General features: G+C 38.3%; 1 protein-coding gene across 1 annotated transcript; it reads right to left on the bottom strand.

Annotated features, from left to right (window-relative positions):
* Positions 12,988–25,652, bottom strand: LOC109837792 (protein BOLA4, chloroplastic/mitochondrial). The gene is made up of 3 exons (XM_020406149.1): positions 25,260–25,652; positions 24,906–24,973; positions 12,988–13,337 (listed from the first exon to the last, which is right to left on the bottom strand). Exons 1-3 carry the CDS (start codon positions 25,548–25,550, stop codon positions 13,157–13,159), a joined length of 540 nt encoding a protein of 179 aa, XP_020261738.1. The 5' UTR covers positions 25,551–25,652; the 3' UTR covers positions 12,988–13,156.

Here is a 26,345-nt window from a genome sequence, read left to right as displayed (position 1 = left end):
GAAAATCTTCTCGTTGTAGCAATACAAAACCAAGCCAAACTTAGAAATTTAATTTAAAAGTTTTGAAAAGAACATGCTAACTCTTTGTTTTAAATAATTTTCAAGTTGCTTGATTTAAAATATTTTCCAAGACCATATATACAACTATAAAATTTTTTGTAACTGTTTCATCCTTGGTGATTTTTTTCTACTTTAACGGGCTTTCTAAGTGACCATTTAACGAGTTTTGGGCCAATGGATCCCAACCCAAATGGGCTTAGGTCATTAAATATGAAAATACTCCTTGGGCTTAATTACTCGGTCAACTTAGGCTTAATAAGATAGAATCACCTTGAATTAAAGAGTTTTTTTTTTCTTTTTGGTGCCCATTTTTCGCACTCTTCTTTTGCAAATTTTTTTTTTTTTTTGTATATGTATATATATTTTGAAAATATGTAAATCAAGACACTTTAAAAAAATTTATTTTCAACTCTAAGTTAAGCATGCAAAAATTTCATTATTTTAAATAAAAGTCTAAGTTAAGGCTTAAGTAAAGTATACTATTTTGAAAATCATTTCTTAAGAAATTTATTTAGAGTTATCATAAAAAGTGAACTTAAGTAAATAACCAACTAGGGATTAGAAAATTTCAAATTTATCAAATAAATTAATTATTACATAACTCTATCAATTTGGGAAGTGACAATATTTTTAAAAAAAAAATTAAAGAAAAAGGGAAAAAATATAACTAAAAATGTAAAATAAAAAGAAAAAATAACTAATTCTTACCCCCACACCTAAATTTTGCATTGTCCTCAATGCAAACTCTATGATGCATAAAGTAAAGCAGATAAGAAGTGAAGCACTTACATTTGGTCCGCTGATAAAAATCTGCATTTACCTTTGGTCTGAGGAGGATGAAAACAAAATTTTTTTTCTTTTTTTTCTTTTTTTTTCTTTTTTTCTTTTTTTTCAAAACTGAACAAGAAACTCTCACATGAGAGAAGAATAAATTTTTTTATTATTCTGAAATAAACAAAATAGTGGGGCTCGCCTAAACTGTTAAGCTCGCCTGATTTGAGCGGTTCGCCGAAACTGGGAACCTGGCTCAAACTGGGAACCTGGTACCAGGCCGCTTCTCAGATTTCAGCTTACAATATGAATACTTCTTATTTGAAGGCCATCCGCAAATGGTATGCTTCAAAGAAGAGTGCCAAACGGTTCCGCGCCCATGGTGCTAGCGAATATTTATCATATGAGAAGTCGATTTCAGAGGACGAACGACAACAATCACCAGAGCCAATTCAGGAAGAGGTCAGGGTGCCGGATACTCGCGAGGTAGAACCTTCAAGAGTTTAGACTCGGAGTAAGAGTGCCACTGGAAAGAGGGCACTAGGGCCGGTCGAAGAAGCCAAGTATGACAAAAGAGCTCGTCGGAAGTTAACGCTCGAACCCCCTGCTTCTAAACTTATGACGGATGCTCAGAAAGCATGGTGTACCGAAGATGAAGAACAAGAATCGACTGTTATGGAACTCTCGCCTCAGCCTGGTCTCCCCTCAGTTGGTCCTGCTTTAGGAGGCCATGATTCTTCTGCTCATTCATTACATGAAGAAGAGTGTGGAGATGAATCTTTTGCAGGGGGCGCAGAGTTTGTTCCCGAAGACACACTTCATGATACAGCCTCCACTGCCTCTCATGTTGCAGAAGACATATCCTATGTCTCAGAACTTGTAGAGGCTGCCCAGCAAGGCTCAGCCACGGACAAGTCTCCTTCCACTTCTGTGTTATTACCAATTGTGATCAGCAGTCAAATTCCCAAAGGACAGCTTCATTTGATCAGTTCTACAGTTGATGAGAGCATTAGAAGTAGCTAAGAACGGTCGTCCTAAGATGATAAGTGTCTGTCCTTTGGGATTGGAAACAGGCTGTATTTCCAAGACTACAAAATCTACTGGAAAAAATAAAATCTCCAACCTTAATCAGAACATCCTCTAACTCACCCATAGGAACCTTAACAGATCTATCAACCAACTGTAAGGTTACTGGAATCATAGCAAAGCCTACTGTCGCCGAAGATGCGCCAGCATTTCCCCCTGTAGGCGAAGAGGAATGTAGGGTAGAAATTTGATTTCCCAGAAAAGGGAGTTTCGTTTGTATTTATAAGAAAGCTTATTACAAACTAATAATCAAATGATTACAACAGAAGCGGAGGGAATGCCCTCTTTGTTTAACGTGGGTTCCCCGGTGGCGATAGGACGCCTCGCTCGGTGCTCGTGCCGAGTCTGCTTCCCTTGGACGACTTGGAGGAGTTCTCACTTGATTATCGACCTGTCTACCTGACCGAAGTGACTGGATTGCATTCACTTGGGCTTCATAGGATGAACTGCATCCTGTGTTCTTAGGGTTGACCACGGGTTGACTCGGAAATTTTCCTTTCTCTCTTTCACTCACGGCACTAGCTAGTTGACCAAGTTGGGATTCTAATCTAGCTATAGCTTGAGTGTTGGAGTTGAGCATTTGTCCAATTGATTGCATGAAGGAATTCAGAATGCTAGATGTTTGAATCAACATATTCGTGGTTTGAGTGGAGGCCTTAATTATGGTTTCCAACCCCCTTTCCAAGACGTTGAGACGTTTATCCTGATCTGGAGTACTCGAGTGGATATGGCCAACTCACTGAGCGCCGGCGGCCCTCCCTTCTGCTTGGACAAGTGAGGTAAGCTGCATTTATGAGGGTGCAGGCTGTTTCAGTGCCTATCCGCTCATTTGTACTATGGACGGCCATCTGACGGGCCTGGAGTATTGTGCCCCCCTACCCTCACATCACGGAAAATAAGGAAGGTAGTTCCGGGAGAATTTCCTAGATTCCATGCAAAGTTGGGATGATTTCTCCAACCTGGATTGTAGGTTGGAAAAAATAGATCATTTTTAGGGTGCTGGAATGTAGCGTTCATCTGTTCTAATGAATTGTTGTTTCCTAGGAGAGGGCATTCCTCTGAAACGTGGGTAGGAGACTGACAATTATGACATCCTGAGGCAGAAACATGATTGATTTGAGCTGGAGCTCGTTCCTTAATTTCTAAAGCTTCTAACCTTCGCAGAATCGTCGACATCTTCGCTTCAGAAGCAATGTTTGACTCTAAGGAAAGATCATAAGACTTAGATTGGGGAACTGATGAAACAATATCATCACACTGTTCCTATTGCATTGTTTTTTTAGAAAAACTCTCCAAAACCTCCCAAGCTTCATCAGCATTTTTCCTCATAAAATCCTCGTGGCACATTGATTCTAAGAAATTTTTTGCAGAATAATCTAATCCCTCATAAATTATTTGGCACAATCGCCATTTCTCTAAACCGTGATATATATGAAAATCGCCTATCTCGACGAGATGGAGCCATCCGAACCAAGCCAAAGGCTTTGGTTCGCTTCCTCCATTTCGCCAAATTCCTTACGGTTTGGGGAATATCTGCGTTTTCCCCTTTTTCTGCTATTTCGGGCGAGGTTTTAGCAGTTTTGTTCTGAACTTCTCTAGTCAAAATACTTCCAAAAAGGTTCTCCCGAGATAATTTTAAAGTTTTGAATGTTGTTCCTAAGCTTTACCATTTTATGAATAGGAAAAATTTTCTTAAGAAAAACAGTGATAAATTCATCCCAAGTTGAGATGGAATTTGTTGGTAAGCTGTACAGCCATTTTTTAGCTTTATCCCGGGCGAGGTTTTAGCAGTTTTGTTCTGAACTTCTCTAATAAGGATTAAAGGCAATTTTTATTGCCTACAAGGAACCTATGGATCGCAGCGAAGGTGCAGATGCCACAGATGATGAAGGCGACCAGCGTGGGAATGAAGGGAGTAATGACAACCTGGGTGATGACAGCGATGATCCCGATGACTGGGATATTCCACCACCATCTTTTTCCGACAAAGCGTCAGCCTACATTCCTCTACCTCTCACTGGTAAGTGTCGTTTATTTTGGCTTGCGACTAATCTTTAATCTGTATTTAAACGATTTTCTCATGCAGATCCTATGATACATGAGGCAAGTACTGTCACCCCTCCTTCGACGCAACAGCTTATGCTAGTGCCGGCTCAAGTGTCAGAGCCACCTTGCTTGGAGACCTCGACGACGGTCCTCCCACTGATGACTTTATTGACGATTTCTTTAGCATCTACGGAAGTTGTAGACGTGCCAAGGTCATCTCAAATGGGGGAACTGATGGCTTTGCAATCGAGTCCAGAATTAATCGATGTGTATTATCCCTAATCCACTGTTGCATACACCAAAATATTTATTTTTATTTTTTTTTTAAGAAAAAAAATTTAGTTTTTTTTATGAGAAGAAAAGGATAAAGAAAAATTTTAACTAAAACAAATCAAAACAATCACTTTCAATCACTCTAATTCTAGGGTTTAGCCTAATTCACTAGAGTGGTAGACGTTCCAAGGTCATCTCAAATGGGGGAACTGATGGCTTTGCAATCGAGTCCATCTCAGCTGGATATTGGCACTCCTTCCCAAGCTACTACACCGAAATCACTTGCTGGTTTTTTACTTGGCTTTGCGTGTTCAGAAGTTTCTGTACCGTCGCCTATTGTTGTTTCGAGCCCCGCAGACGTACCAGATTTTGTCAAGATTTCCCTTAACTACTTGGGAGGACTTACCAAGAAAATAATTGAGGTTGTGCTAGCCGGACGAGATACTTTTGATACCTTAATCTGAGAAAACTTAAACCAGTTCACTTAAGGATTTCTTGTTCCTTATTGAGCTCGAATCCTTAGGGGTTCAACTTCAGCAGCAACTCGCTCTTCGCCCCCAAAACTTCCTCCAGAAACTCATACTTCACTACCTTGAGGTTCAGTGCTATCCTCGGCCTCATCACAAATGGGCTCGACCATGCTCCCAGTATCTTCACCTTGCTAGCCGGACGAGATACTTTTGATACCTTCAAGCCCATGCTCACAAACAGTTTGAACAACCTCAAGCTCGTAGGTGACGTCGACATTGTTCAGCGCTGTTCCGAAGCCATCTCTCATCTAGAGGGACAACTCAGATTCTTGGAGGATTTGGGTCGCGCTGATATCCAAGCGCAGATTGCATCTACTTTTGAGGATATTCGAGCCGAAGAACTCAAAAGGAATTTTTTTTTTGACTTGAATATTACATCTATGTCGGTTTAACTTTTTCAGTGTTGGTCTTATGAAATGTTTGTTTTCAATCTAATGTAATGTAAACATACCAAAATGTAAATAATTATGTTTAGGATCACTAACTAATGGTAGAAAGGGTCGGGTTTGGGTTTAAAGTGCATTGAATAGTGCTCGTTGCTCGATATCAAAACTCAAATCAAAGGCCGATAATTCTAATTTTTGGGCTGACAATATTGGCTAATAACTCATTTTATCGCCTCATTATCGGCGATAAATATCCAAAAATGATAACCGATTTATAATGGAACTTATCATAGCGGAAGGCCTCCAAAACCGATAAATCGCCAATAATATCAGTTTATCGGTCGATATTTAAAACATTGATCATAGTTACACGTCTAATGAGTTTTATTAGGCTTGGGTAGTGTAGTGAGGAATTAGTGATTTTTGGGGCTAAGGAAAGGGTGATGAAATCTCTCACCTTATCTTGATTATGGGGTTTTGCCCTTAAAAATATTTTTAAGTGTGTGTCAAATCAAGATGCTCAAATCACTTGGTGAATTCCTACTATCAATATGAAATGCAACCCTATGAATTAAAAGCAACTAAAAATGATGGAAAAGTAAAATCTTTTTTTTTAATTAAGGTTAAGGGGGGATTTGTTTGAATTTATTATCTTGTTAGTAAATATCAAAGTGGATGATGAATTTTATTATGGTTAACAAAAAAATAAAATCTTTTTTTTTATGTCCTAATTGTCTCTAATTGTCTCTAATTGTGAAGAAGTAGCTAAAGGGTGGAATTAAAAACTAGAAAGAGGACTTACCCGAAAGCAAATCTTCAAATCCTAGCTCTCCAATCCGCGATCTTCAAGCTCCAAGCGTTTCCTTCACAAAAAACACGCAAGTTAAAGAACCAAAATAATTAAAACTTACTTAAGCATCGTCCCCGGCAACGACGCCAAAAACTTGATGCGGCATAAACATGTACCAAAAAGGTTGCAAGTGCACAACCGTGTCAAATAATAGTATAAAGATATCGATCCCACAAGGAAGGTGTTTTGTAGGAGAAAATATAAAATTGGTTCTTATTTTGTGTGCGTGACAAATAGGAGTGATGAGTGAATGTGATTGTGAAGAGATTGAGATAGTGAAAATTGTGTGTAAATAGGTGCAAAGTGTAAGTGAGAGTGGATTTGAGTATGATCAATAAGGTGAGAAGGAAAAATGAATAAAATCAAGAAACAAATAAAAAAAATGAAGAACAAAATTCTAGAATAAAAGAAAATGCAAGAAATTAAAGATGATGGATTCAATTATAGATATGGATAATCTAAAATTGAACCCACTTCTTAGAAAAGGGTGATTCCCTAGAGGGTTCTAGCCTAAAGGCGAATCAAACAAAATAAAAATAAACAAAAAGAAAAACTAAACCCAAGAGGGTTCTAGCCTCAAGGTGAATAGTATAAGAAATTAAAATCTAACTACAAAATAAATTGCAAAATCTAAACTACAAAATAAAATTACAAGAATTAAATGCAAGAAAATAAATCTACTCTATAAGCATGAAATAAATCTAAGGCAAGAGGGTTCTAGCCTCTTTTATTAATTGTAACTAAAGTTATAATTTTTGGAAGGCCTTCTCAATTAAGAGTAGCCCTCCTCTCCAAAAGGAGTTACAAAAATTTTCACACCCTTAACCCCTCACTCTCTACCACTATTTATAATAATCATCAATGAATATGAGCCATTGGATTTGTCTTGAGCCCCAAGCAACAATCTCCACCTTTGAATTTGCTTTTTGTTCTTCTCTAGCCTAACATAGGAGGCCCAATTGATTTTCAAAAGTAAATGGATATCAAGTTGGAACAATCAAGTCCGGTTTTTTTCATTCATCTGCAGCCTATCAAGGAAAGTCTGGTCCACTATGTTTTTTTTTCTTCAATTTCCAAACTCTGCAGCAAAGTCCCCAGCCCAATCTTCATTTGTTATATATATAAATAGCCTTGATTGGTCTTGTCAAGGGCCTTAATCGCTTAGGCTTCCTTCTTGAAATTAGAAACGAGCTTCTTCTCGTTAATTCCAAAAACTGCTCGGCAGTTTCGTTTCATCTTCCAGCGATGGCCTCCAAGAGATCTCGCTCGAGCGATGACGACAAGATGGTGCACCCTACCCCGCCGTCAAAGAAGGTTTTCGGATCCTTTTCCTGGCCGACGTCGACGCCTCCCACCAATTTCCAAACTCTGCAGCAAAGTCCCCAGCCCAATCTTCATTTGATTTTTCGGCCCAATCATGCTTCAATTGAATTTAAACCTTCAAAACCGAAAATGAAGAGCATCAAGTCTGGCCCATGAAGAAAGACATTTGATTTTCAAATCCAGCCCATTCAATTTTCTCCATTAAATTGATTTTCAACTTAGCTAAGTCCGGCCCAATTGATGGAAATCAGCAGCCAAAGTCCGGTCATCATTCTTTGAGTTCATTTTTGGACTTCATTTGATTTTCAAACCAAAATTTGAAGAGATGCAGCAAAGTCCGGTCCTTGAGAGCTTATGGGTATAGGGATTTGTTGATGGGCTTTGGGCATTGAGCTTGTACTGGCTTCTTTTGGAAATTTTGGGATATTTGGGCTTTTGACCCTTTAAAATTCAAATATTTCATTTGGCAAGAAGGTTTTCGGATCCTTTTCCTGGCCGACGTCGACGCCTCCCACGCCTGGTCCTCGAGGTAAGTCCCACTGCCTTCTTCGTTTCAGGCATTCTTCATCAATGGGTTTTCTTGAAACTCTCTAGATGAGTTTTGGTTGATGATGACGAATAAAATTCGTCGTTTCAATCTTGAATGTGCACAGAGTTTGCATTTCTCTTGATGAAAACTGTTCATCTTCTTGACTGAAAGATTTACTCAAGGGCCTTTGTTGAGAGATGGGATTTTTGGGATTTATTCTTTATTAACCTGTAATTAAAGATAAAAGCAATTATTAGTGGTATATTTATTCATATAAAATAGATAATGATAGTATAAAATTGTAATAAAATGTGATTATTAGGAGCCACACCACACAATTCTTTGATTAATTGAAGAATATTACAATGCTCACAATAGACCTCTCTCTCTCTAAGAAATTGGATCTCAAAGAGCTGTTAAAAACCTCTATTTTTGTCAACAATAAACCCTAGAAACATATAAGAGTTTATATAGGATCCCTGATCAAACAGAATTCCAAAACAGATTTGGAAACTGGAAAATCCCATCGCGGTCGACCAGACTTTAGTTTTGGTCAACCGGACAAAGCGCCAAATAATTATAGGGTCTGGTGCATTTTTTCGGTCGACCAGCCATCACCTTCGATCGACCGATGACCACTCTTAGTCGACCGACACCAAACTTCGGTCGACTAGCCAGAGTGCAGTTTTCTCCTTAGTTTTCTACAGGGTTCGCGATCGACCGGACCTCCTCAGTCGGTCGACCGGCCAACGTCTGAACTGTTTTCTTCTTCTTTTTGAACCAGCTTTGGGTCTACACCACTCAGACTAACAACAAATTCTATGCCTCATTTGGCCAAAAAGGAGAAGCTTCCTCTCCTGCCTCTTTGTGCCAAATGTACCACGTCAACCGAAATCATTCTACTCCGGGAAAAAGGACTCCTATATAGAATTATTATCTTTTTGGTGATGAGAAACCTTAGCTGGCACACTCCACTCCACTCCACTTCTTACGAGAAGACCCGAGGTCGAGGACTTGGCTAGCCAAGGAAAACCTCAGGTCGCTGAGTCCCCCCACCTCATCCCAGATCCAATTAAGTAGAACCCTTCAAGGGACTCGGGTGACACAACACTACCGGCTGGGTGGGGAGGGGGTGGCGGAAGGGGCGGTGGGCGGGGAGCGTGCTCTCGAACTCGGACCCCCCAGCATGGATGTTTCCCCGGCACCCCGCCCACATGCCGGAGGGGGTTGGGGTTATCAAGATCAAAGTTCTCAATAAAAACTTTTGCATTTGTTTCGATTAGACGTTGGCTTATGACCAATCCTCTCTCCTATAGGGGATTGTTGGGAGAGAGAAAAATAGATTTCACATTCAACTTGCCATCCAAATGAACTACTATATATAAATTCATACATGAAGAAAGAACAACGGGACGTATGTTTCACTAAACGTTACAAAATTGTACAAAAAATTAAAGTATTAATGCAAATAAATATTGAATCGGTATAAACAATACAGTAACCAATACGACCGCCAAATTTAAAATTAATTTCCAAACACGTTTGTATTAGCCTTCCTCACTACACGTAGTTTCGAAGCAACCTCTACATGATTTCTCCGCAACACCGCCAGTCAACAACACAACCAAACCGATGCTCGCTTTTGCTTACTTTATGCAGAGTCTGTATTTGATATTGATTGGTTTTAATTGAAGCAAAAGGCAGAAGTCAAACAGAAGGAAACAAGATTGTTCTCTAACAGGACTGCATTTATTTCGTTCAAACGTTTATCATTTGGGACATTAATGTTCATAAATATCATTTGGGACATTAATGTTCATAACAGGACTGCCATTGGATTTCGTTCAAACGTTTATCATTTAGCAGGAAAAGTATCAAGGGGAGAGTGTAGAGTTTTCATGTTTGAGGTGTTTACCTAAATGGGTGTAGCAAAGTACAAATATCTAGGAGGCTGCCCTCCAAGTACCCAAGTTTTGGTATGGGTATTTTTTCAGGATCTCCTCTCATCTCAATCCACATTCTTCAGCATTGTCAGATGGAATGTCGGTAATGGTTCCTTGAGCAGTTTTTGGCATGACAAATGGGCAGCAGCTAACACCCTTAGCAGTCTCTTTCCTCATGCTTACAAGCTAGCCTTCTCGAGCAATTGTAGCATCGGTTCACAAGTTAGATGGGCAAATGGATCATGGGTCTGGCATCCTATCATCAGAAGGGGATCTTCCCCAAGAGAGAGGGCTGATGTTAACCTTCTCCAATCCTTCCTAGAACACCTATCTCCAGGCGGCCCATCTGAACAAGATGCCTTATGGTGGCCTCTTCACTCATCGGGCTCTTTCACTGTAAAATCCTTTTACTCTTTTACTACTTCAGGGGGTTTTAAATCTCAGTTCTTCAACTTGATATGGAAATCCAACATTCCCCTTAAGGTAAAAATCCACCTCTGGATTATTTCTAAAGGGAAACTGAACACCAAAGATTCCAACATTCCCCTTAAGGTAAAAATCCACCTCTGGATTATTTCTAAAGGGAAACTGAACACCAAAGATAATTTGATCAAAAAAGGTTGGAACGGCGATCCAAGATGTCCCTTATGTCATCGGGAGACGGAGTCCCATGACCATTTATTTATTCACTGCTCTTTTGCTCGTGAAGTCTGGAAACACCTTCTCCCCCATTTCCCAGCTAATCGTTGGCCTACTAACATGGAAGAATTGCTGCTGCTCTATCAAACACCCAACATTTGCCTGGATACTAAAACCTTTTGGAAGATCTTGTTGCCATGTTTCTGTTGGTGGATATGGTTTACAAGGAACTCTTTAATTTTCAGAGATTCTCTTCCTAACTCGCTATTAGTTGCATCTAATATCGCGAGATTTTCTATTTTCTGGACAGGTGAAGAAGACGACAGGACGGCGAGGAGGTTGCGTAGGGCAGCACTCAATCTCGGCCTGCAGAACCTAGCGAAGAAGTCTTCCTCCGGGGATGCAGGGGACAATCTTCATAGCAGTTAGCTATTGCGTCATGTGTGGCATCAAGAAGTATGTTGTTTCTTTTGGGTGTTTTGTTCTCTTTTGTTTAGTGGCTAGCTGCGCCTAGCATATTCAGTCTCTTATCAGTGTTGTAGCTGAATTCTAAGTCCTTTTTTGAAACGCTGTCTTTTGCTGGTTTTCTTTTGCTTTCTTTAGATGATGGAAACGGTAGGTGTTGTGTGGTAGGTGACGACAATGGTCCGCTCCCTACCCACTTCTCTCACCGTTTATCCTTCATCTAGAGAAGTAGTATGTACATTCTCCCAACTTTTCTATATAATTTTAAATGAACAGGGTATCTCATCCTGTTTCTCAGGTTCAAAAAAAAAGTACCTAAGTTTCATGTAGGTTTTTTTTTTTTTTTTTTTTTTTTTTTGGAGTGGTTTTTTTTTTTTTTTTTTTTTTTTTTGTGGACAAAATACACGCGTGATTCAGAAATCTTATTTAGCATACATTAGAAATCGGTGTCTACCTATGGGCCACACGCAGTATTTAACATTGTGAAAGCCTCTTCCAATAAAGTAAAAGGAGAACTTAAGAGGCCTTTGGGAGAATGCTCGATGAGGAAGCCGCCGAGTAACGTGCAACTTTTATTCTACTCGCTCAAGGGAATCGTGATTTGCTGAAGGTTATTCTCTAGCTATCAATCTAACAACTGTGGCAATTTAAGATATATTATATTACTCACAAGTCGTTTGTTTACTTTAACTAACTCGAAAGAGCCAAAACAATCCTCAAGCTCTTCTGTTTTCAAAGCATTAAAAGAGTTTAATAAATTTCCGATATAAAACATGTATGGCATACAAGATGATTCAGGATTGTCTCTGGAGTAAAGAGACTCAAATGATAATTCGTACTGCATAAGAGAGAAACAACCACAACGTCATCAAAGCCTTTATTCTAACTGTTTGGAGTCAACTACATAAATCATATTCTTCCATTCCATTCTATTATGAGACATCTCCCCAATTAAGTTAATCATAATCATATCCTTTTTTATTTTTTTATAACCATGTTCTTTTAGGTCTACCCTTAATCAACTAGCCCCATTAACTATAATACTATCAATTTTCCTAATCAGTGCACTACGAGATCACCGTTGTATATAACCAAACCATTTTAGTCGATTCTCTCTTATTTTATCCTTAATATGAGCAATCTCTAATTTACTACAAATGCGGCATGAGAGAGAAACATAAGTATAAATTTAGGGACCATTTGATTGAGAAGAAATAGAGAGCAAATACCATAGTCAAATTTTAGGATCACAATAACTGCAAACAAACATCAGTCTCATGAGTAAGTCAATGGTCCTAAAACAAACTTTAAGTGCAGAGACACCTTGTTCAGCAAAAGCAAACAACAGCCATCTTTAGATGTACCTCAAATATCCCAAAGCAAATTCCTAAAGTACTCAAATTATTTCGGATAGAATTAAAACAACTTTTAGTTCGTCTGTATAAACAAATAACTCCTACAGTCCACGAGCTTACTCGAACCGGGTCCAGCCGAATCTATTGACCTCTCAATTGCAAGTAGAACGAGAAAGTACAAGCTTGCTTGGCTAACTAAGTACAACAAGCCCATAAGATGCACTCAGGATCAAGTCAAGAGAAGTAACAAGGACAAACTAAAGAATCAAAGGGACCACCATCAATATTATGCACGTAAAGGACCGCAGCCTACATTCCCATCAATTGCAGCCTACAGAAAACAACTGGACTTCGACAAATTAATTTCCCTACTCAACTACGTGGACTCGATTCCACTGACATTGGAGAGAAATGAAGCCACCTGCAGATAACAACTGATTCTTTCCACGGTCCACAGATTCTGCCATCAGAAAGTGTAGTTGGTTATATAGGAAGAATACGAGGAAGGAAACGAAAAAGGTGGGATCATTCTTCTCTTTCATCAGAAGAGAGGTATACGCCGCTATAATACCTTGACCTAACTTACACTCCTTTCAGTAACACTGCAATCAAGCATATAGAGAGACATGAAGCGAACGACGATCAGAAGGTCAAAACTGAGGGAAGTGGCATGGAGGCCAAACCGCATTGACCTTGAACTATAAGTTTTGAGAGAGCGGTTCAACCACAAGGGACAGAATCGATCAGTAAATAATAACTCAAAGTAATTAAGACATGCCATCTGGAGTGAGGCAGTGCCACAAAATAGAGATAAAATAAGTATATGCAGCCTAAATGAATAAGGCTTTATGTTCTCTTAAAGGAAATGAAGAATTTTCTTTCGTCTAAAGTTCGGAATTATTACTGATTCTCATTAGCTTCGGCTGGGGTGCTTGTCTTATTAGCTTCTGCTGGAGTGCTAGTAACCATTTGGTCAACAGCATGGACGGTGCTTTGCAGCTCCTCCCATATAGCTTTATACACCATCCTCTGCCTGTTTACGGCAGATTGTCCTTCAAATGCAGTTGAAACAACATAAATGCTGCAGAAAACAGGAATATCAATGTAAGCATACTATTTTTGCCACAATAGAGAGATAATCCAAGCTAGACTACAATTGGTGTATTTGTGAACAAACAAATAGCTGAATTTTATAAGTTAATTGGATCTGAAGATACCCCAATGGTGCCAAACTTGTCTAGAACAAGAAAAATAAATCTCACATCCACTGCCTAATCCACTACCTAAACAGAATGAAACAAGCCCAGACATCCCAAAGACTGCTCAACAGGTGATCCCGGGGTCTTCGGCTACCAAAATGTTTTCCCTTGATGTGTTGAAGAATTCAAATACTCTTGAATTATCGCTGTCACCAGTTCAAGTATGTTGAGATAAGTTGTATTTTTCAAATATTGTTTTCTTTTAAGGTAACAAAATTTTGGATACTTTGTTAGATCCTACACAACATGTACCCTATCTTGCAAATGAATACGTCAGAAGATTATATCTCCATATCTCTACCGTTTAGATGATATTAGAGCCATATTCTCGATCCTAGAAAACAACTCCCCACTTTCTATATCTCAGGATCACGGAGGGAGTTTTCCGCAAGCACAGCGCTTCACCTCAACAGTTTTAGCCCCACTTTCAGCTTCGACCTCGATTTCATCAACTACACAATTTCATGATGCTTAGATATTGTCTTCTCCATCAATATCACATAGCCATCTTCTACGGCCCGTCTTCTTCAGCTAGATCTCACCATCTTTGTTGTCTTCTTTGATTGGTTCTCGCCGCATATTTATCACCATTCCAGTTGGTTAGTTTTTTGTCATTATCACTGCCAAATCCTCTCTGTTATTATTCTTGAAGCATCATCACAGAATTGCCAAAAATTATTTCTCACTAAAAAAATTCAATCTAAAATCTCATCATCTCAATCTGATCTCTAAATTCAGATTATTTTTTTACGAAAAATCTTGAGGAAAATTGTATTTCTACATGAAAAGCTTGAAGAGGAAGTGTACATGACACTTCCCCCCGGTCATGCAAAGCAATGGGAGATGAAAGTATGTCATCTAAACAAGTCACTTTTATGGACTGGGACAGGCATCACAAAACTAATTTTCCAAGTTCTCCATGGCTCTTTTTGAGATTGCCTTTATTCAATCCAAAGCTAACTACTACATATTTACTTCTCAGAGAGACAATCTACTCATTGTTGTTCTTGTTTATGTGTATGATATCATAATTACGAGTAATGATCAAATCTACATTGCATTTCTCAAGCGGTTTTCAGATTCCAAATTCCAAATAAAAGACATTGGGAACACTCAAATACTTTCTTGGTTTGGAAGTGGCGCGTTCTAAGGACGGATTTTTTCCTCTCAAAGAAAATATACTGTAAACATTCTCACTACCATTGGTTTTTTAAGGGGTGTTTGTTAATGATTTTCCTATGAAGCAAAATCTCAAACTCAATTCAGATGATGGACCTTTTCTTTTAGATCCCTCTAAATTTAATCGTTATTGGGTAATCAGCAGACCTAATATTGTTTGTGCAATCAACTTTCTTAGTCAATTCATGAGCACACAACATGAACCTCACTGGTGAGCTGCAATTTGAGTTCTTCATTACATCAAATCATCTTCAAGAAGTGGCATCCTACCTTGCTACCAACTGTCCTCTCATTTTTCATGTTTCATGCGTAGTCTAACTATTGTTAGGCCTCTTGCCCCATTTCATGATGTTCCCCCAGGTAATTGTACCTTGGTACAACTCCATGGAAATCGAAGAAGCAAAAAACTGTATCATGCTCCGCCGAAGTTGAGTACAGAGCACTGGCATCCACTACATATTAAGTCCAAAGAAAATCTTTTGGCTCAGTTATTTGCTTCGTGATCTTTGTGTTCCATACAACACTGCAACCTTATATTGTCATAATCAAGTTGCACTTCACATTGCCTCCAATCTGATGTTTCATGAGGGCACAAAGCACATCAAGACTGATTACCATCTTGTGTTGTGAGATAAAATTCAGGATGGGTTTATCCGACTATCTCATGTGCCAAACCATATTCAACTTGCTGATGTACTGATGTGTTTACAAAGCCACTTGGTTGCAATCAGTTCCTCTACTTGACAAGCAGCTTGTTCATGATATTCACTCTCAACTTGAGGGGGATTGTTAAAATTTCAAATGCTTTTGAATTATTGTTGTAACTGATTCATGTATGTTGAGACAAGTTAGTTGTAAATTTGAAATATTATATTTTCTCTTGTCGTAACAAATTGCTACCATTTAGGATACTTTGTTACATTCTATACTATATGTACTCAATCTTGGAAATGAATACATCATCAAATTCTCTCTGCATATCCCTATCATTGACACAGGATGCATTCCTGAGACGGAAATGTGCAACACCACGCGTATCTGAAAGCGCGGAGTTTCCTACAGTGAGAATTCCATCGGACTCTGAAGCCAGCGGATTCGTTCCCGAGCCACGAATCCATGTCCAACCAAACGGACACAGGATTCGTCCGCAATCGTGCAAATGGACAGAGTCCAACACGGGTGCAGACGATCAAGTATTAGAGTCGGACACGGTCCACAAGAGGCTTCTGACACGGGCTGCGGATTCGCGAAGGACCGATTATTCGGGTTACGGCTTGGGGTTTTGGTTGTTAAAATCCAACCCGAGCCGTTCGATTAAAAAACTCATCCCTATTTCTCAAACCTCCTGTTCAATTTGATCCTCAGCTGACTCAAACAAAAGAAAAAAAGAAAAAACCCATGGAGGCCGTATTGTTTGCTGATGATGAAGGCAATGAAGAAACCATCGGACTAGCTTCCACTTCATCTTGAGTTACTTTTTGTTTACAAACTTGTTATTTTGTGATAGAATCATATTTTAGATTGTTAGTTGAATTTTATAAATTTTTCTATATATAATAATAATTTTTATATAACAATAATTTTTAAAAAAATTCCTTGTCGTATCCCCGTATCTTATTTTTTGGATTTTATCGTATCCCGTATTCGTGTCTGTGTTGTATCCGTATCCCGTATCCGTATTCGTGCATCATAAGAAGCCATAGATGGAGCATGATTGAATATCCATAAAGTTATTTAAAAGATTGCCAAAGTTTTTTATATGGTTCCATATTTTTATAAATTTTACATATACACATTAACCTTTTTTTAAAAAGATTATGAATGTCTGTCTACATTATGTATTCACAAACATATAGAAAATTACACGAAGTCATAATTACATTATAGATCTGTCATGAGTGGTTATTCTTTTTCTAGAGTAGGGCTAGTGATGACTCGATTTAACATAAGCGATGAACTTATATCATAAGTGACAACTTAATTTTAGTTTGAGTAATGAACTTACATCACAAGTATAAACAGAAGCAACAGTTCCTAAGTGTCGAAGATTTTTAATTTCTGACTTTCATCTGTTAAAAGAAAGTAGGTCATGTCAATTTCTTTATCTTAAACCAAGGACTCTTATCACCATTCTTATTTAAATAACGAGGAAAGGAATTTAATCTGATAGTCTTCACATCCTCTACTAATTTTTGACAATATATGCATTGACCAGATGAGAGCATAAAACTGAGTACTACAACAGTGTACAAAGTAGCTCTAGTACATTTTTAATTTAGGATTATCTATACATCACCAACACAAAGATTAGATTCTTGGAATTTTGATATGTTGTTAGAATGTTTTTATCAAGTGCAAGCTAATAGCAGATTTTGGAATATCTTTCACTATCAGTGTTCAGAGTTATTCCTGTAGAAGTTTTCAGTTTTGAGGTTATCCATACATCACCAACCCAAAGATTAGTGCTCTTGGAATTTTGCTAGGTTGTTAGTATGTCTTTACCAAGTATAGACTCATGGCTTTTTGGATATCTTTCACCCTGCTTCTAGTTTGGTAAAATTAATAATTTCTTATAGACACATTGGAAAGAACAAAACTACATTTTCTTTCGTCCATCCACATCTAGATATACCTCAGATTCCCTTCCCAAAGCCTACGCTATGTAGGTAAAAGAAAAGAGAAGTTTCACATAATAAACTATCGTATAGTAAGCATTTTTTTCTTGAGATTCTAAAGTATGATCTATCCAAGGATAAGTTTTGTGAGCATTTCCATTAGGGCCAAGCATTATTTAGTTTAACCGGAGATCCAAACCGAATAGAGCCATCTTGACTCGATTCGTTTGGTTTTAGCAGTCAATCTGTTCTTTAGATTCCAATTCATAGAACATTTACTATTTAATCTAAATTCCACTTGAGAAACCTCATGATGAACTGATGATCAACTGAGATGACCAGAAAATTTTCTTTCAGTCGATTCAAATAAACATGTGTTAAGGAGTTAGAGTAAAAGAGAAGACGTCTAAACAAACCGAGATGACAAAAAATATTCTTCTAATCAATTCATGTGAGTTGCTTATGATAAGGGTGAAAAAAGAGATGGCAGATTAAGATCTCCTTCTCACCAAACCTACATCAACAATGAATAAGTAAATATTTGTAATGACAAATATGAAGAGGTGATGATGAACATCAAGAAGTGATGACGATATGATGATCAAGGTTTTAAATATCGGTTATCGGGGATTTATCGGACGGCCAAAATTCTTATCGGATAGTGGAAATCGGGGATATATCGGGGATAAGTAGTATTTATCGGAGTGATATACTGGATGATGTGTATATATAATATAACAATTAAAAAATATAATCTAATCATGCTTAATGAAATATAAACATACTAAAATGTAAATCATCATGTTTAGAATCATTAACCAATTGTAAAAAGCGAAACTTGCATCATAGCCTTGAAAAAAATATAATGTTAGTCAAAATTGGCCGATAATCCCGATAATCCCGATAAAAAAGTCTTACTTATCGGCCGATAAGTGCCGATAACGCCGATAAATCGCCGATAAACCTAGAAAAACGATAACTGATTAAAAATCCAATTTATCCTAGCGGAGAGCTCCCAAATCCGATAATCCGATAACTCGACCGATAATATCGATTATCGGCCGATATTTAAAACAATGATGATGATTGTGTCAAAAAATTAGAAATATAGTTATTTCTTTCACTTTGGTCTAATTCTTGTCTAGATCTTTAGTTTTTGCCAAATTGTGAACCTCTTTTTTCCTTTAATTGATTCAACCCCTAGAGATTTTGACAAATTTTGATCCTCTTTTTCCTTTGTTAACCTCTAGATTTGTAAATTTGTTAGTTAGTCAGTACATTGATCACCTCAATCTACCATGATATGCAATTGGCTTTTGACCTACGTTCTGTTTGGCTTTGATCCACTCCCAAGTTGCATTCTGTTTGGTTATAGACTTAACTCACTTTAGTCCAAGTTTATTCAAAATTAATCAAACCAAACTGACCAAATAGCATAATTGATCCATTAATTGGAAGGTTTTTTTCCTATCCAATTTGCTCCAGACCTGGCCATATTTAAGTTGTATAAGTTGCACACATTGACCATTTGGATGCAAATACACTTTGCCTGATAGCTTTTCTAGAAGAGCAGCATAAAGATCCCTGCAGCGCATTGTATTCACATGAATCACATCGCTAATTTAAATGGTTGAATTACTCGTCAAATTCCCAAATTCCCCAGACAGAGCCTCCAACCATATCTTCCACAAACAATTTCAAATTTCATGCTCAGAGCTTGAAAACATTGTCACTAACAGGGAAAAAGAAATTTGACATGAAATTCCAGAACTATCATCAAACTTTGGTAGGCATATTTTCTTTTCACTAACATCATCTTAATTTTCCACAATAGCAAGGTTCAAAGTTTCGCAATTGGTCTTCTATGCATTGGCTCTATAATTAGCTTCCTGCCGATTTAAGTGCCTTACATAATCAAAATTCATTGGAATACATTGTAGAGGAGCTGACAATTCCTTAATGACAAAATACCAGGTTTGTAAGGAGTCTTTTTTTTTTTTGCCACAATTCTACCTTCTAACTTGATACTATTAAGTAGGTGTAAGGAACATGAATTTTGATAACTGTTTGGCCTTTAGTTAACTGCTACGAAGTTAGCTTTTCTTCTTTCTTTCTTTGCCCATGTAGGCATTCAAAAACGCAGGCAAGATCTACCCAATCTAGTGAAGTGAGGGGCAGTTAAGTCATTTAACATGACCAGTGGACTTATCAAATGATCATATGGAGTTCCCATTGTTGACCCCAACGAGATATTGCCCTTCGATTGGATAGCTCCACATAGAAGGAACCCCGCACAAGCTGAAGCACATTAGCTCCGTGACCATCGTGAGGCTAACCAAGGGCAATAGCTCAGTTTGCTAATAACCCATGTCAGAGGTCAAAATCTTGTAATTTTCAATGAGATTTTGCAATTAATGCATCAGATCTGCAATGTACTGCTCTCCTAAAGACGGTGCTGGATTAGCTCTGCATTGTGTTGTGGAGCTAATAAAGTCACTATAGCCCATGCTGCACTTAGTGTGATTTGACAATTTTAGCTACACAACGTTGACTTTGGTAGCTCCTTGATGCTAAAGTTTTGAAAAGTTATTGCACAATACTACGCAACATTTAATTCCAATATAGCAATGTTAGCTCCACAACACGAATTAGCTCCACATCATAGGCAGTTTTCAGCCTATAAATACTGCCCTATTTCCAACGTTTTTATGGCTCTTCAATGAGCTAGTTATTGGCTCCCTCTCTTGACTACCATTTGCTATTGTTCTTCCCCAATAGCTCCACGATATGGAGTTCAACCCTTGCAAACCAGAAGTTCTTCGTCTTTATTGGCAATAGTTTGTTTATTTGACTGCCTTGATAATCAAAACTTAGTATTCTTCACCGTTTAGGATGACATTTATCTTTCGGAGGTGATCCCCCCAAGACAAACTATACTTCATCAATGTTTAGCTCGGCAATCAAAGGCAACCCTTTATGACGAGTTTGAGTTCTTCATTATAGACCTCACCTCATACCAAATTCAGCATCAACAATAAAATCAAGCAACTTTGTTCGTGTGATCAACGAAGCTATGATATGGTCTCTTTCGCCACACCTCCACAGAATCAAACTTGTAATTTTTGTTTGTGATGAAAGAAGTGAACAATTGTAATATTTTGCATATTTATGAATTGTAAACTTTTTGACCCGAAAACAGCCCACTCTAAGAAACTGATTCACTTTTAAATTGAGTAGTTGTAATTTGAAACAAATAGCAAAAAAAAAAAAAACAATGTAATGACTCCCGCCCTCCATCTCTTACTCCTCTTCCTCTCTCACTTGCTTTTACTCTCTCCCTCCATTGCCCCCATCACTGCCTCTGATCCAATAGGTCAATTGCGAGCGATCCAAAGTAAAGTGAGAAGGCCACAGCAAAAGGAAAACAATGTATCATTGGACCCATAAGGATAACTTTGTACTTATGAAAACTTACAAATTCTACAACAAATATATAGGCCACTATGGGCGTCGGGTTCAAAAATAATAGGAAATGGAAATATAGACTAATTCATACATTTAGAGTCATGTGAGCTTAAAAGAATAGTTTCTTAAACAATGAGCATAGAAATACTTATCTGTTCTATCTTATCCATAAAATTCCATCATGAGGAGAAAAACTACCAAGATGAAGATAGTTTCTCTAAGAAGGTGAATGGAAGCCCCACATCAGAGAAGGCAATCACACATGCGTACAGAAATTAACCAATAATGTCTTCTATACAAGGACGAGCGCAACTCCACAGCTTGATAGTAAGAAGCAAAATAACAAGTATTTCATGTACAAAAAAAGCCTATATGCAACTATCAGCCATACTCAATGAAAACATCTGCTCAGTAACGTTGACACTAACAACAGGGGGTACAGAACAAGGGGAACTCAATGACCCTCCCAAACATTTTTATGCCGCCCCTAATATCACCTAGTGAAAATCAAGGTCTGAGACATTAGGAAACATTTGCACTACTACACGAGCACCAATCTATTTAGCCCACTTAACATGAAAAACATTGATAATATCACTAGCAATGCAGATTCATGCCTCCACATACCAAGAGCTAGAGAAACTCACGATTGAAAGTAGTCTTTCATAGTTCAATTTTCAAGTCCATTCCTACTTACCATCAAGTCTGCGACATATGTTACTTTCATCAGACTAAACTCTAACAGAAATACAAGAATCTCAGAATTAGCAGATGTAAACAAAAGGCAAAATGTATGAAAGTGAAGTTGGAAATTTGAAATACTAATATGACTTGGAGAGGGCGACGAGGAAGCATTAAGACGAGCAACAAATAAAAGGGAACCATGTAAGTGCACAAGGACCAAGACTTGTTTTTGGAACATTCGAGTTTGGGCCATGAAACTCTAGATATACTGAAACAGGGAGATGACCAACGAAGATCCACTACATCAACCTTCAAAAACTACCAAATGCCTAGTGAAGGCATCATGAGAAGAAAGGATCACACGCCAAAGTAAAACCTTGAAGAATATTTTTTATTATTCAAAGATTTCAAACTAACATAATGTGTCTTCTTCATAACTACAAACTATTTTATGAGCACAGAACTGCTAATCCAACATTCACATTTGTGATGACAACAAACTTCCAGAGTCCTAAAGTGTATTGCAAGGTCTTCAAACTTGAAAGATACTTAGTGTCTAAGAGTGACAGTTATAATGTAACTTTGACTCTAAGTTGCACGTACATGTGAGGTAGAAGGTGCAGTTCTGTGTTGGACGTATAACCAATGCTGACTTGTCCAAGGTGCATCCATCATTGAATTTCTTCCAAACTATGGAGGTAAATAGAAGACTATGCGCAGAAAAAGGCAAAGAGTTAGAAGATTCAACTATGTACCGACAATTTGTTGGTAGTCTCTAACTATTCCAAGGCTTGATATCTCATCTAGGAGTAGTTCGACAAATATTGAGTTTGGCCTACTATACTAGAAAGGAGAAGAATTTAAAGTCATTGGACATTGTGATGCGGACTTTGCTAGATATAATGACACTCGCCAATCAACATCGAGGTATGTATTCAAATCTTAGAACAAGAGCAGTATCCTGGTGTAGTAAAAGGAAATCTATGGTGTCACTTTCGACTACTAAGACAGAGTATAGAGCAGAAGCAATGGCAGTCAAAGAGAGTACATGGTTATTACAACTACTGAGTAATCTGCATCAGGTAGTTCATTATCCAGTACCTCTCCACTACGACAATCAACCAGCTATTCGACTGGCAGAAAATTCAGTGTTCTATGCAAGAACAGAGCACATAGAGATTCATCATCACTACATAAGAGAAAAAGTACAGCAAGGAGAAATAGTGATGTAACGTATAAAGGCCGAATACCAAGTAGCAAACATTTTCACAAAGAGCCTAAATCCTTCCAAGTGTGGAGAATTTTGACAACTCGGAACGAGAGCACTGCTTAATAAAGTTGGCGATGAGGGGAAGTGTTGAAATCCGTCACTAACTTTGAAACATCTAGAACAATGCTCTAGAATTTAGGGTAACAAAGTGCGGGTAGGGTCGGGTATATAATACACTCGCATAATTTATTATGCGGTTGAGGGATGCATACTCTTTGATTGCTTGTTTATACAGTTTGACCATGTAATCAAGCAAGTTTGAGCTTTCCAACATGTTTTGGTGTCGGGTACGAGCACTTGGGCGAGTACTTGGCCAGGTAGAGCAGATTTTTGGACACTGCTTCCCACAAGAAAATGGGATAACTTGGTAAATCAGACAAGCATAGTGTCTCTGATGCTTCCCACACGAAAATGGGATGACTCAGTGCCCAAACAACTTAATTTGATTTCCTTATTCCATTTATCAAACTGACTTTCACAGTATATCCAGAACTTCAAATGACTTCAATTTTTTAGGCTTCAACCAATTTTTTAACCCACTGAGAAGATTCAAAAGGGTAAAATCAACTGGTGATCTATCGTTCAAAGGTACTCTAGATACCCAAGGGCAGGAACAAAAGAAGAAACACCTTATCGAATTTTGCCTCTCCAACCATTTTTCCAAAGAATAAGAGTCAGTATTGCCTCTTCCCTTCCCCACCCAAACACCAAAAATTAGAAAAGAAAAAAAAACAGAAAAAATAAAAGGAAAAAAGGAAAAGAAAGAAAAGGAAAAAGGAGCCATACTCTTGATGTTAAAAATCCTTGCAGATCCCTAGTAACATACAAACAATCCAGGAAAAATAGAATTGTTTTACATTCTATTCATATTGATGATTCTACATTAAACATACACTTTCTTCAGTGCTCTAAATATTTGCTGTATGAATGTCAACAGTCAACCACATGCATGCTACGCAGCCTGTGAGTGATATATGGTGCATTGCGAACAAGCATATTTAACACAGACCATCAAACACCAAGCTTATATTACCCATTCTTTAAGAGCATTTAGTCTGCCTTATGGAGTCATTGTTTGATTCAACCAAAAAATCAAGACAAATATCCAATTTTTATATGCTCTAAAATAAAAAATCAAACTTGACATCAACAAATTGAAGCACTAGAAACTTAAATTGGGATGTGAGAAACTAATAATCAAAAGTAGAAACCGCAGAAGATGAAGCTGAAAACAAAGTACACAGGCCTACATAGTAGTTTACATGGTAGAAAATGTATGTAGAAGAATGAATCAGTGTCTTAAGACATAAGAGCAACTCAGTGGTGAAAAATATATTTTCAAGTGCAATGGAATTTTCTGAACGATACCAAACTAAAAGCAGACACTTGGGCCTAATGTGACATTAGGATTGTATCCAAAAGTGAAACATGTCTGCCTAGCTCAAAAGGTGATAACTAGGCATATCTTACAACCTCATTTTGAGAAAACCAAAGCTGCAGAAATGAGCCATCTTACAACTTTCTGAAATAACTGTGATAATCATAAGCGAAGTGGAATAATTGGCATCAAATCACAATATCTTCTAGTGGCTGAGAAATATCAACTAATGATATGAAGAAGGAACCGTGTGGAACTTGTGTACATTAAAATTGCAACATCAAATAGTGCCACCATTTAAGAAGCCGAGATTGTTTTAATGGAGTGGCATGTCTGGTACAAACTTGTTAGAGACCTTAATCCACCAATATTTTTGCTTACAGAACTCTTCACCAAATAAACAAAGATGATGGAAAACGAACGAATAAGTTAGTATGCTCCGGAACTGTGCATCTAGAACTTAAGGTTCATGAATACAAAGGCCCCAGAACCGTGCATGTCATACATGGGTGAGTACAGTTAGACCACGTTTTCAATCAGCACCCACCCATAAATTTAAGAACACTACAAAGAAAATCGTCCTCAACAGATGACATCTTTCTGCATGCAAGTTAATATATACACATATCAAACAAAAGTTGAGATAAAAAATGCAGAACACAGATCAAACGATCTGACAAGTGAAAACACACTGCAGAGATCACTGTGATCACCAATAAGAAAGCAGCAACATCAAAAAGAAATCACTTGAAAGGAAAGCATGCGCTGAAAGGTCAAAACAGAAGATGAAGAACCTAACCTGACATGTCGACCATCTCCGTAAGCATCCTTAACAATCACCGTTTCAGCATTTAGTTGCTCCTTAATCTGCTCGCACACGAATAAAAAAGAATGTCAAAATGCAATCTTACTCATAAGCATCAAAGAACCATAGGATATTATCCTCCCCCCTCCTCCTCGAATGCTACTCATGGTTGCCTATTTGAAGAGGCAAATAAGAGGGTGCGAATACAATTTCCCTTTGGGACTAATTTATGTCTCTTATGCACTAAACCCACTGTAACTATGGAATTATCATTCAATGCAGTGATAAACTAACGAGTTAAAAATAAATAGCGATAAATAATGAGATAGGAAAGAGATAGAGCAGGACCTTGGTCTCCATGGACTGCATCATGTTGGAGTCGATGGGCCCCGCATCAGACGCCTGATGAGAAGCGCGCACGGCGCAGAATCTCGACCGAGGTCCTCCAGTCGAAGCCCCTCGAGGTTCCAGCTTCGACCTCGACGGAGACGAAGCTACCCTCAAGCTTCGGCGAGAAACCAAGGGTGGTGTTATCGTAGAACGCTGAGGGAGAGAAGAAACGCGACGGAGCGCAGAGGCGAGCGGGTAGGAGGAGGAACCCATCAGCAGCGCTTGGCTCCTCAACCTCGTCATCATCATCGCTGCTGCCCTCGGGCTCTGTTGATCGCTTGATTTCTCGAGATATTTTGCGGCTTCTGGCGACTTTTTCCTATCTCGTTATTTCGGTGAACCAGGTGAGGTAAAATCCGGATTTATTTAGCCCTGCTCGGCCCAATGGGCCAAAGGTTGGCAAAGCTGTCCACTTGCTCAGCCCTAGCTTCGGTAAATTAAAAAAGATGTAGAGCAAATCAGTTCTTTTGAGACTCAACTTCGCTCAGTAGCCCGAGATTCTCTTCTGGTTCTGGTTGAAAAAAGAACTAGGCTTAGAATGACCCAAATATGTTTCGGTCTCTCTGCTAGAAATAAACCAACTCACTTCTGATCCAAAGGAGAACTAGGCTAGAATGACCCAAATATGTTCCAGTATAAAAATTAGCCCGACTAAGTGTAAACTAGAGCTACTTCAATAAGGGCTTGTTTGGACTGAGGGGAATGAGGGTGAAGGGAAGTTAGGGGAACCATTCACCTCCATTCATCTTGTTTGGGAATATTTAGGAGGTGAAGTTAATTCACCCTAGTTCCCCTTGGTTCACCCCCTAATAGTATAAAAATTGTTACCCCCTTGGTTCACCCCCTAATAGTATAAAAATTGTTACCCTCCAAATTGGGGTGTAACCAAGGGGAAGGGAACTCCCTTCCCTTCTAGTATAAAAATTGTTACCCTCCAAATTGGGGTGTAACCAAGGGGAAGGGAACTCCCTTCCCTTCCCTTCTCTTCCCTTCACTCAGTTTCCCTTTTAACTTCCCTTCACCCCCTACAAATCCAAACAGGCC

Source organism: Asparagus officinalis, chromosome 4 (assembly GCF_001876935.1).
Source record: "Asparagus officinalis chromosome 4, Aspof.V1, whole genome shotgun sequence".
Taxonomy (NCBI): Eukaryota; Viridiplantae; Streptophyta; class Magnoliopsida; order Asparagales; family Asparagaceae; genus Asparagus; species Asparagus officinalis.
This window is presented reverse-complemented; position numbering and strand designations above follow the sequence as displayed.